General features: G+C 41.3%; 2 protein-coding genes across 2 annotated transcripts; one reads left to right on the plus strand and one right to left on the minus strand.

Annotated features, from left to right (window-relative positions):
- Positions 1–1,076: 1,076 nt before the first annotated feature.
- Positions 1,077–7,082, minus strand: ACOT13 (acyl-CoA thioesterase 13). The gene is made up of 3 exons (XM_033070974.2): positions 7,000–7,082; positions 3,895–4,079; positions 1,077–1,749 (listed from the first exon to the last, which is right to left on the minus strand). Exons 1-3 carry the CDS (start codon positions 7,078–7,080, stop codon positions 1,593–1,595), a joined length of 423 nt encoding a protein of 140 aa, XP_032926865.1. The 5' UTR covers positions 7,081–7,082; the 3' UTR covers positions 1,077–1,592.
- Positions 7,083–7,149: 67 nt separating this feature from the next.
- Positions 7,150–12,837, plus strand: TDP2 (tyrosyl-DNA phosphodiesterase 2). The gene is made up of 7 exons (XM_033070965.2): positions 7,150–7,368; positions 7,443–7,531; positions 9,338–9,505; positions 10,161–10,252; positions 10,721–10,839; positions 11,208–11,378; positions 12,185–12,837. The coding sequence occupies exons 1-7, from the start codon at positions 7,165–7,167 to the stop codon at positions 12,464–12,466; spliced, it is 1,125 nt and encodes a 374-aa protein (XP_032926856.1). The 5' UTR covers positions 7,150–7,164; the 3' UTR covers positions 12,467–12,837.
- Positions 12,838–13,080: the final 243 nt, after the last annotated feature.

The following is a 13,080-nucleotide window of genomic DNA, read 5'->3' on the forward strand; positions in this document are numbered from 1 at the left end:
AGATTTAAAACAAAAAGGGTTACTGCTGCAGTAAGCACCTTCGCAGAACTGTTTCAGTAAAGCATTGTGTTTCTTTAGATGGGATTCAGGGATGATTTCTGAGTATGAGTGAGTGCAAGTACTGAGGGAAAACCAATCATGAACATACTGCTATAGAGAGGATGCTACTATTAATAGTTCAGCTAGCCACAAGCATTTAAGCCGTGTATGCTTCTGAGGCAGCCCCAGAGAAAAAGATGTTCTGAGAATGTGTATACCATGAAAAATTGTTCTAAACTTGCAGCAAAAATACATGCTGGTAGCCTGAGCCCACTGTAGATATTTTTTTAGAGAACTTGGTTAGTTATACTCTCATGTTAGTTGTTTAAAAGCAATTTTGGAAAGATTAATGACATATTAGTAAACTTGTACAAGTTTATATTGAAAATCAGTCTGCATAAACAGGTCTCCTAATTAATTGAAAATTATTTTTTTAGGTTTAGGAACGCACAGAAGGAAACCCTAACTGCTCATCACAAAAGTCATATGACTGAAGACAATGACTCAACTTCCACAACAAAAAGGACTTGCACATGCCCTTTACTAGCATAGATTAGCTTTTTGCTAGAGGAGAACATGCATAAGCACTACATGTGTGGCATTGCTGTTCTTATTACAGCTTGACAGCCTTGCAGTGGCTTGTTTGTCAACAGTTTGAAGAAAGCAGTTAAACCTGTCCACAACAGTGCAACAGGAGACCAGGCTTCAGCTGATGAACAGCAGATTAACTCTACCACAATCATCCCTGGTCAGATGGTCTACAGCCTTAGCCTGAATGAAAGGTCACCAAAGTTACTTTTTTACATCTGAAACATGCATCTGATGGATTTTAAACAAATATAACCACAACCTCAGGTAGGGAGAGGTGAAAAGCCCACATGAACTGTATTTTCGCATTCAGGGATCAGAGGGCGATGATGATATCTCAGGTGAATTTGTGTACAAGGGTTCCACCACACCCTCTCAATCACTCCATGCTGGCAAGCTTTTACTTAGTGCAAACAGGCTACAAAACTATTAAACAATCTTTAAAAAGGTAGTTTCAGAATACTTTATTGAATACGTATTGCAGTATCAGTAAATCACATTTTGTGTTAGCCTCCTTTACACTATCAAACCAGTTCTGGATGATGTTATAGGAACTCGAAGAAGAAGTGCAGTTCGTGAGCACTTCTAGTGGTGTTTGAATGTGACTGTGACAGCCCTGAAGAGAGGGTGGCTTTGTCACACGACACCACAGGTAGAGAAAGCAGATCTCTTAAAATGCTGTCATGCTGGTTAACCATAGGTCCAAAGGTTCTTCCCTTCTGCTATCTTGACCAGAAAAAGATAGGCGCCACCTCCCTATGTTGTCACACTCTTGCTGTTCATCCCAACCCCAGGCTTGTAGCAATTCTGGTGGTAATTAAGAAGTTTGTTCGTTTATTACAGAAGTAAGACAAAGTCACTCGATAGAGACTATCACAACTTTGTGCAGATAAGTGCGTAAGTGAGAAAATAATTCTATACAGGATTCTAAAGTCCAATATTAGTATTTAAAGAACTTTTTTATATTAATTGCCTATGAACTTTGTATGTCTACCTTGTGCAATTAACTTTCCTGTAGCCTTATTTGTTAAATCCACGGTGGCAAATGCGAGATTTTTTCCTTGCTTCAAAATCTGAGCTGTAATCAGTATGTCTTCTCCAATCTTGGCAGCAGAAGTGTATCTTCAAGGAAAAAAAAAGGAACAGGTAAGAGACTGTACAGAGGATAAATCCAAAAATATTCCTGCATTTTATATTATCGTGAAGGAATTAGCAGAAGTGGGTAATAAAGACACGTCTCTCTGCCTGCCTACTTGCAAATCCCCACTTAATGGATTTGAGCTTCTCTACCTACTGGCAGTGATAAAAGTTCTCTGAAAAAATGGAGACTAGAAAGAAATCCATTGGCTTGGTTCTGAGGAAAAGTCCATTTTGGAACAGAGACAAGGAGGTATCCAAGACTTCAGTTAAAAGTTCAGCTCCAAGTCCTATTCCAACCACTGCTGGCTTCCTACAGTCTTACTAGTCTGGCTGCTTCAGCTGCAAAATGTTACTGTTATAAAGGCTCCAGAAGGCCATTTCTGTATGGAACTGTAAGCATAGGTTAACTGTTCCCATACCCTGGTTAGAGGAAAGTCATGGAAATCTGGGCAGCCCTCAAGTGTTGCTTCCATTCATTAGACAACTTTTTGTTTTTATTTACAGGAGCAGGAGGGTGTGCTTTAAAAACATGCTCTTTGGGGAATAGGAAGAAATTTCTGCACAAAAAATTCCCCTGGAAAGAATTAGGAGGAATATGATCCAACAATGATCTGAGCTAAGGGAACACTATTCAAATGTTAGAGTTGCAAAGGAAAAAGAAGAATTGCTGGATGTTAATCTTGCTGAGATAAATTTCATCAACCAGTCCATTTTTATACACGACGCCATGTCACAAGAATGTCAGTCACACCTAACACTGATGTAGCACCAGCTCCATTGCTTGACAAGGGCAGGATTTCAGCCTTGTCTCATTTCCAGAAGCTGCTGCTGATCCTCTTGTGGTTACCAAAAAAATTTTCTGTTTCTCTCTGTTCTTTCCATTACTGAAATAGCTTCCTCATGACAACTTTTTAAAAAGCTCCTTCCCAAAAAGGAAAAAAGTTCTTGTAACAATATTTGATATCCAATCTCACTTGTTCTGTGAATGCAGTAGTCCAAGTTAAAAATGCTATTAATATTGCTTCATGTAACATTGCCTAAAGGTAATTTTGGATCACCTCCAGAGACAGCACTTTCTTCAGATTTCAGCCCTTATGTAATTGGGTGGACATAACTGATAGTGTCAATAATTCAGGTGTTGGCCTCTTGTTATACTACTTCAGGAAAAAACCCATATGACAGAAGTTTAGGTTTTAATTTCCAGTAAGCTCCTAGTCATCACAGTGGTAGTATGAAGGTTAAATAGATCCTCAATCCCATCTGCCCAGTGGAGAAATCAGAAGGTGCTGGGAGAGAAAGGAGGGAACCTGGTAAAGACACAGACCACTCCCCACACACTTTTAAAGCTTTTTTTTTTTTCAAGGCAGTTTTGATGAGGGGTTACTTTTCTAAGATTTTTAATGCTCTGTGTTAGTTATTCCGAGTAGGATTACTTTAGTTCCAATTGGTCATAATTTCTTCATTGAAAGTAATGAAGCAAAGCTGACAAGCTACAATAGCATGATCAAAGAAAGTTTCAGAACAACTGGGTTTTTTTAAACGCTGTGCTTTGAATTTTCATTACAGGAAGAACTATTCTCAGTGCAAAACTAGATTAAAATGACTTAGAGTGAAGGATTCTTCTTCCACTGAGAAATTCTGATTCAATCTGTAACTCACCCTCTATATGAGCACACAACAGAAGTAAACTCTTTCCTGCTTTAATATTTTTCTCTGGTTTATAGAATAATACTAAAAAAGGGTGTATAGAAAGCTGCTTACCTCAGAGCTTGGGTTTTGAGGAGACATTAACATACCTGCACAATCAAAAACTGAAACCAAACCAATTTCTTAAGAGTAAAATTAACCATGTACCAACATCCCTTTTGTATTCTCTGAAGGAATGGGCACTGTTTCATAAACACATGTAACAAAATCCTAAGAAGGTCCAACTCAAAATTTGAAACCAAATGGCAGTCCCTTTAATTTATCACACATGCAGCCCCTTTAATTTATCAAAACAGGACTTCTGAAACCAAAGAAAACACCCATTTTTAGTGAGTGCCACAGCACAGAGAAGATGTACAGTGGAGTCAATAGGGGAAGAGAAGTTAGTATGTTTTGGTAGCCATAGTGGATGATACCTACGTGATGTTCATGTCCACACTGACCCCAGGCATTGCTCTTTCTGTGTACAGCAGTGCTGCTGTTGACACCACATCCACAAGGGTGGCTGTCAAACCTCCGTGTAAGGTGCCACCTCTGTTTGTATGCTCCTCCTCTACTTTCATTTCACAAACAACTTTTCCAGGAGCTGCAGACTGAAGTTTCATCTGTATAACCAAAAAAAGGAATAAAAAGCTTAGTGACAGTAGTACCAACACCTAATATTGCCCTCAATCAAATTGAAAGTAAATTTTTTCTGACTCTGGACTCATGAGACAAATTAAAAGATGGAAAATGCAGTAATTCAACTGTCCCATTAGATATTTCCATACATTTTGAGCAGAAGACTGTTGCCTTAGAAAAATCTGTACTTCTAATGCAGACAAATATCTAAACTGACAGCTTAACAGAACTTCAATACATGCTATGCCGTCAGGAATTCCTTTGGAGGAAACTGTCTTCAGTTTTCCTTTTGCTTTAATCTGTAAGTGAAAGACCAGATTAGAGGGAGCACAAAACTGCTCTAAGTATCTGTGTGTACCATAGCTGTGAAGGCATATTTGTTAGCTCACAAAATGGAAATGAGACCACCAGTAATTCAATAATCATTTTATTAGAGCAACCACAATAAAAATCAGTATTTTGAAATGAGCACTAGAAACACTGATCAGATTGGCCTCCCTGACTGTAAATTCATATTCATGAGTAGAAGTATCCAAGGCTATATCACAGTGTTACAGCATCATTATTTGCATATAGTTTTATTCCAGCCCACAGGTGGTTAATCCAGAATTACGGCTCACCTATGATACCATGCTTCCCCCTATAACCAACACAATAAGCTGGAATTTTGAGAAGTTACTGCAATTCAGTATTTTAAAATCTCTATTTAAATTTCTTCAGTTAGTAGCACTACACTCAAAATCTGAAAGCAGATGCAAAACTGGGGTAAGTTCCACATATATTTACATGTATAACCAGGACTTTGAAGTGCCTTTAGACTATTAAAAGTGAAATGTGGACATATTTATTATATTTTTTCCTACTAAATTTCAGATTTTTTACACAGGCTTTTTAAAATTTGAATGTTTCCATTCTGTTACCAGCTGAGTGGATTAAAATCTTTTTTTGATCTTAAAAGGTATTAAGGTTGAAGTATTTCCAGTTTCATTGTTCCTTATTTATAATGCAATGTAAGAGCTGAGTTTCACCCTTTCTGATAAACGAAAGTTTATCCAAATTTTGCATACAAATGATACAAAGATCAATGATGATGTAGTACAGTCTTCCAATGAAAAAAATTGGTATTAAACAGAGAGGAAATTACTGAGGCAAAGTCCTAATATAGAAATAGCACCTATATCAATGAAAACCCCAATTCCTAAATCAGGCATGCTACACTGCACTGGAGCCTAAGCTTCTGACAGAATTTCTGAGAAGGATTTTACTGATGCTCAACACTGGGAGCAGATGGCTTCACTCCCATCAGGGCTTGGTGCTCCAACCCACCAGCACGGTGAGGAAAGCATCTGGTCCCATTTGTCATTGCTCTGATCTGGCACTACTTGCCTGCTCTCCTTGACGAAAATAGTTCAGTACTTGAACACTTCCAGGACCTACTCAGCTAGAGCTGCTGGTCTGTGCTTCTTCCCAGCCCTGCTGTGCCTGTCCTCCCACGCATCTGCCTCAGGGAACAGCACATTGCTTCAGCTTCCAGGCTTCAAACATGCAGTCCTTAAATCCTGGGCAGATACCACATTGGAGTTAAACCAGAAACTATGTCTGGCACTGTAGGTGAAAGGTTTCAGACTAAAATGTGTCTTCTCCAGAATAAGAAAAACCTGGAGTTATGTAGTTATGGTAAGAGAGATTTCAGGTATCTCCTAGAAAAGCAGCAGTTACTTTTAATTCAATCACAACTGTACTTTTATTGTTATTATCATCTGATTCCTAACATCCTAATTCTAGAAAATTGCAGGAAAAATCTGAAAGTATTCCAGAGCAAGACTGGAAACTTGTCTCCCAAGGCTCACTTCCAGCCGGCTATCTTTACAAGCTGAAATGCTAATATTTGCTCACTGCTCACTGGGGTTTAAAACGAGTGTACAGTTATCACAGCAAAGTGGTGATGAAGAATTAAATGGACTCTATAAATATATAGACTATCTTCTTAAAGCTTTATACATTTTTAAAAAACTCTATGCTCACCAACATGTCTTGGAAAAACATGACTGTAAGAATTGCTTTGTGAACAGTTGATTTCTATTAAATGTATCGGATCATGGAACCGTCAACAAAAGCACTGCTTCCATTATAACATTTGCTCCATATGAATTTTTACATGGTTGATTTTCTTAGATATGTTTACTCCATCACTCCATGTGAATTACACAACCAAACAAAAATTAAAGGGAAAATTTAACGAGAACACTGAAACTACTTCACAAGAACTTTCCTACACAGCAGCTATACTACCACATACTACACAATTTAAAGTGTAAATGAACAATAGCTTCAGCTTTTTTTGGAGCATAATGTAGCACGACACTGCAGCAGTACCAGTGAATTACATTTCTTTACAGCAGAAGGTGCAGTGAAGGCACAGTGCAAGGCCTGGAGCAGAAATTCAGAGAGCACTGGGTGCACGCTGTGTTTTCAGTCTGACTACAGGCTCGGGTACGAGATGTCATAACGAGATATCTTCCTAATTTTAAACAGGGAAGAGTTTATTTTACTGTTCAGGAAGTCAGTGGCTTCGCACGTACTGCGAAGGAAAAAACGCGACCTGCTGAATGACTCCTGAAGGTTATTCAGTACAGGCACTTGCCCTGGAGTATTTAAGGAGAGTTACCGAGTAACAGTTGAGTTATTATTATGGATTTAGCAATTGTGTTTTCTACCCCGTGTTAGCAGCACGGCCACGATGCCGAGGGCTGGAATGCGGGAAACGCCTGCAGCGGCGGGCCGGGGCCGTGGGTGACCCTGGTCCCGCTTCAGCCCCTTACTCCGGGGGGCACAGAACGCCGCACAGACCAGCCGTGCCGTCGGGACCGCGCTCCCGGAGCCCCGCCCTCCGAGTGCCCGTACCTTGCGGAGCACTCTGTCGAAGCCCTGCGACTCCAGCATGTACTTCATGGCCTCCTTCAGGCTCTCCATCGTGAGCCCCATGCTGCCGCCGCGCTGACCGCCGCCCGCCCGCCCCGGAACGGCAACTCGGGCGGGCGGTGCCTCCCGCCGCCTTCCGCCGCAGCCATGGAGGAGGCGGCCGGGGCAGCGCCGAGCCCGCCGCCGGCGGAGCGGGAGCGGGAGCGGGGGCAGGAGGATGAGGATGAGGATGAGGAGGCGCTGCACGTCGCCAAGCGGAGGAAGGTGCTGTGCTCCGAGTTCGCCGCCATCACCAGCAGCGACGCGGCCGTGGCGCGCCGCTTCTTGGCCAGCAGCGGCTGGCACATGGAGGTACGGCCGGGGCCGGCGGGGCCGCGGGGCTGCCCGGGGGCAGCCCCGCCCTGCCAGCCGCGCCTGTGTTTCAGAGGGCACTGAACGCCTATTTCGACCCGCCGCGGGACATGGAGGCAGCGGCGGGCGGGCCGGCTCCGGCCTGCGCGGGCACCCCCAGCTGGTAGGTGACAGGGCCGGGGGATGTGGCAGAAAGAGGGGGAGAGGGGCTGGGGAGCGGGGCCTCCCCGGGCGGGGGCAGGTTCCCTCGGCGGGAAAGCGCTGGGTCCCCGCACTCTGTGGGAGCTGTGGCCGGGCCGAGGTGTGGCCTGGGGAGCAGCGCACCTCGGCCGACGTGCAGCGAGGCAGGTGGTTCCCCTTCCTTTTCTACACCCTTTCCTGGCGTTTCTCTCCTTTGGAGAGGATCTCGGGCTTTTGGGCTGCATTTTCCCTCCGTGGGTCCTCTGGACTGGTGGGTTGTGAGCCTTTTGGAGAAGGCACAGGCGCATTTTCTTCTCATTGCCCTGTGTTGTCCTACAATACGTATGCAGATTTTACCGTACACACATTTGTGTATGTGTAAATTATGCCTATTTGTATTATACCGGAGGTATGCATATTTTTATTTCTGTAAATAAAATCGACATGTACATGCACACCTTGTTCAATGTACCTTAGTTAAGATATAAGATCTGTGTCTTACACCATCTCACAGCACACCTGGACTGTATTGATCTGCATGTGGAATTGAACTTTTCCAGATACTGCCTGCTGTGGTTTAACCCCAGATACCAATTAAGTAGCGTGCACCCACTCACTCGGACATCCTCACATACCACTGCCCTCTCAGTGGGGTGGGAAAGAGAATTGAAAAAAAGATAAAACCCATGGGTTGAGGTAAAAGCAGTTTTACAGTGTAAATAAAATTAAAGATAATAATATTAATTGTAATGAAAATGGAGATAACAAAAAGAGAGAGAGAAATGGAAGCCAAGAAAGATAAATGATGCACAGTACAGTTGCTCACCATGATGCCCAGCCCATCTCTAAGCAGCAGTTGGCTCCTCCTGGCCAATTCCCTCCAAGTTCATTCACTGAACATGATGGTCTGGGGAATGGAATATCCCTTTTGCCAGTTCAGATCAGCTTGCCTGGTCATGTTTCTTCTGAGTTTCTTCTGCACCTGGCAGAGCATGGGAAGCTGAAAAGTCCATTATTTTGATCAGGTTTGCTTGGCAAGGTTACAGGAGTGGCTCCTGTGAGAAGTTGCCAGAAGCTTCCTCTGTGTCTGATAGAGCCAAGGTGAGCTGGCTTCAAGGCAGACCCGCTGTGGAACAGTGCTGCACCCGTCCGCGATGGTGGTAGTGCGTCTGGGATAGTGTACTTAAGGTTAAAAAGTTACTGCACAACAGCATCTGCAGCAGAAGAGAGAACTGAAAACAGCCCTGCAGGCACCAAGGGTCAGTGAGGAAGGAAGGGCAGGAGGTGCTCCAGATGCAGGAGCAGGGATTCCCCTGCTGCCCAGGTAGGACTCTAAACTGCACCTGGTGGGTGCCTGAAGTAGGCTGATCCCATGGGAAGCCCACGCTGGAGCAGGCTCCTGGCAGGACCTGTGGGCACATGGACAGAGGAGCCCATGTTGGAACAGTTTGCTGGCTGGTTTGCTTGTGACCCCATGGGGTATCCACTCAGAAGTACAGGGAAAGAGTGGGATCGTGGGGGCAGAGTTGAACTACCCAAATGCTTTGGATTACATTGGTTACTGTCTGATTAACTTACATCAGAATGGTAAATGTTACCTTGCCTTTATAAGAAGGAGGAAAAACCAGTTAGTTCACCTGTGCACCGGAGCTCTGTATGACTGGGGCCTGTATGTTTTAGTTACTGTGCTTCTAAACGATGTTGAGATCAATCCATGCTTTGGAAGATAAGTGAGGCAATCACAGATTAGTACTACTCATGTTAACAAGCAAATACACTCTCTCTTTAGCATTGACCTCACTGCAGATGAAACTACAAGTAATGCCAGTGTCAATAGTGAAAACTCACCACAAAAAGAAGATGACAGCACCTTCTCGCTGATCACCTGGAACATTGATGGGCTGCATCTGGAAAATCTTAAAGATCGAGCTAGAGGAGTCTGTACATACCTGGCATTGTAAGTACAGCCTCCTCTTTGTACATTGTCATGTACCTGGATTCAACAGAAAAAAAAGTTTCTTGATTTATATATACAAATCTTCATGTCCAAATTATCTTAATGTTAGATGCAATAGATCAATCACCGTATAAATCCTAAATAGCTGAGAGTTGTTACACTGACTCTAAGAGGTGTGAGTCTATGCAGCATCCCAGAGGTTAAATATTTTGAGATGACTGCTTTAAAAGTCTAATAATGAGCAATATTGTTCAGGTTGCAATCATGCATCACAAACATAGTTCATAATTACATCCTGTACGTGAGAATCTTCTGGAGAACATGTCCCAAAGCTACTTTGCAGCTTCTTGAGTTGAATTCCTCGTGTATGTAGTATATGAAACCTGCAAGGTCATGGTATAAGGAAGTAGTGCATTTTATTATTTCATGTTCATAATAACAGTTGTTTTCTCCCTTTTAATAATGGTGATGTCTACGTGCTGCTAAATACAATGCAGATAGCTTTTTCCTTTTTAAATAACAGGTTGTTACAAAACCTAGGAAAGTGAGGGCAAAATGCACCTGAAATCCCTGACTTTGTTCCATTTGACCTCAGAGTGTTACAGTACTACTTCTCAGTAATTAATTGAAACTTTTCTTGCCTTGCTGATTTCAGATACAGTCCGGATGTTGTATTTTTACAGGAGGTCATCCCACCATATCTGCCTCTTCTCCAGATGAAAGCAGGCAATTACACTATTATTCCAGGTAAGAAAAAACCCTCAGGTGCTAAAGACAAAAGCCAGAAAATAAAGTTTGGGTTTATTCTGTCTCTCTTGCCAAGACCACCAGCCATTTTAAAGAACATGAAAAGTAAAGTGAAGAAGGAAGCACTAGATGTTTCTATGTTTTGGTATCAGCATATATCTTGGTGCATGTGAAACACTTGCTTTTTTTGTGTTTTTCTTTGTATTTTTCTTTGTATTTTTTTTCTGTATGATTGGTAACAAGAGTAGTCAAAAAGTACCATAGATAAGTAATTTTTAAGTATTTGCATTTAAAAAGTTAAAAATTCAGACTGTTATTATGCGACTTTTCACTAATGACTTAAAAATCAACATATTCTCACAGGCTGTGGTAAAAAGGTCTCTTTCAGAACCTTAACTGCTTCATGGCAGTACTGCTGTGGCACAGCAGAAGATATCCTCAAACATTTCTTTGCTTGATCCTCTCTAGGTAACATAGATGATTATTTCACTGTCATAATGTTAAAGAAATCAAGAGTGAAGCTACTGAAACATGAGATAATACCTTTTCCAACAACTGCCATGAAGAGGAACCTTTTGGTTGTGCATGTGAGTGAGTCAGGATGCACTAAGCAGCTACACTTCTGCTTTCCAAACAAAAAAATCTCAGGAAAAGGCTGAACTGACTTTTTCTCTGACTGTCTCAAAGGGCAGAAAAACTCCAAGCACATAAACCCAATTGCATTTGAAACTGGCAAATCTTTTATGCATGTTACTTACCATCCTTTGTTTTCAGACCTCATAACCTCTGAAAACAAAACTAAAAGTCTGTTATCCTTCTGTAAGCCCCTTTTCTTCAATGTGAAACTTATTAACCAGAGGTGTGTCATTCAGTCATTTGCTTTGTGATTAAATGTTGTCTTTGACCTTATAATCATGATGTGGATAATAACCCTGCCTCTTTGTTTCACATATAGGTGAGCATATCTGGTATTGAACTTTGCCTTATGACCTCTCATCTGGAGAGCACTAAAAATCACGCCAAGGAACGTATGAAGCAGCTGCAGATAGTGTTAAACGAAATGCAGAAGGAGTCTGAGACAACCACTGTTATATTTGGAGGAGATACAAACCTCAGAGACAGTGAGGTAAATAGAAATAAGCAACTTTGTTATTTAGAGAATGTATTTTGACAAAACCTTCTCAGGCTTTTCAGTTGCCTTTATGAGTTGCCTTTACCCTGCTTAGGCAGAACAGAGATATTCAACACTTATTCTTAAAATGTGGGACTGTGACTAAGCAGAAGCATTGTTATGACTGAGTTGATTTATATGGAGACCCCTTCCAAATAACTAAATGCTTTAATAACAATATTTGTATCTGAGCAGATACAGGCAGATTTGATGGAAGCTTTTACTTCAAAAACATCTTCTCATTTTAAGAACCTGGTCTTTACTTGTTCAACTCTCCAGTTCTCAGAGCTTGTAGAATCACTGAAGGAAGAGGGTACTCTGGAGAAATAGATACGAATTGCCGATAATCAAGACATTCAAAATTAGAAGTAGTTTTTGGCTTCTGGTACTAAAAGGGAAATTTGTGCATTATTATTAGAAGGTCAGAGTTTCACCTCTCCCTAGCATGAAGTTCCATTGCAGTGAACTAGAATGACATGGATTTAGGGAAAGGTGGTGTTGGCCCCTACGCATCAATATTTCAGAGCTGAGCATTTATTTTGGAACGTGTTTTGGATTTACAAAGTGCTACAGGAAATGGTCATGCTTTAGAATATCTGGAGAAATACCATAGTTTAGAAACATCTCCACGATCTTTGGTTTTTAACAACTTATGTTTTGCGGAAAAAAATCCGATGCTCTGACAACTCAGTTCTATTTTTTGAAGGTAGAATTTGTGAATTCACCGTCTTGTGGAATTTTTTTCCTCTTTCTACCTTCAGGTTACTAAACTTGGTAATCTACCTGACAACATTAAGGATGTCTGGGAGTTTCTGGATAAACCTCAGCACTGCCGCTACACTTGGGACACCCAATCCAACACCAACCTGAATGCAACCTACAAGTGCAAGATGAGGTTTGACCGTATTTACTTTCGGCCTGCGTTAGAAGGGGGACATTTCATTCCACGAAGCATGGACTTAATTGGTTTGGAAAAACTAGAATGTGGCAAATTTCCTAGTGATCACTGGGGCATTCTGTGTAATTTTGATGTTGTATTATGAAAAAAAATGATGCAAGTCTTTTTTTTTTCCTTAGGTTGTTGATTCTTGTTTTTACAAAATTTTACCCTCTCAGTTTAAGGTAGGGCATATTAAAGTTTTCAATCCTAATACATTCTTTGTTCTTGGCTTCTCTGCAGGAATGGCTTAATTTTAAACCAGGTTTCCCTTTTCCTTTTGTATGCATCTTTCCTTGAACCATGTTCTGTAGTATTTGTTTTTAAAAATATCTGCAAAATCAAACAAAATCTAGTTTTAAAATGGCAGGAAAAACCTGTAAATGCAATTCATACACATTCTCAGTGATTTAAAAGACACTTCTATTTTGGCATGTACGATGATCTCATAATAAAGGCTGCTTTTTTGTATTTTAAGACTACTTTTATTGTGCCTGTTTATTTTATAACCATTCCCATCATCCTTTACAACCTTGTGTTTTGTAGGGTGTTCTCTATTAGCTTCTGAAGTTTGTGTTGAATGTACATGCTCCTTCAGGCAGGACAATAAAGGAGCTGAGGAAAGAATGACTAGGTTCTCACAAAATAAGGATTTCTTAAGTAGAAATTGAACTACTGTTGAACAGATTTAGGAGCAATATGCCTTCTCTTTGGCAAGAA

The sequence above is a fragment of the Catharus ustulatus genome, chromosome 1, assembly GCF_009819885.2.
Source record: "Catharus ustulatus isolate bCatUst1 chromosome 1, bCatUst1.pri.v2, whole genome shotgun sequence".
NCBI lineage: Eukaryota > Metazoa > Chordata > Aves > Passeriformes > Turdidae > Catharus > Catharus ustulatus.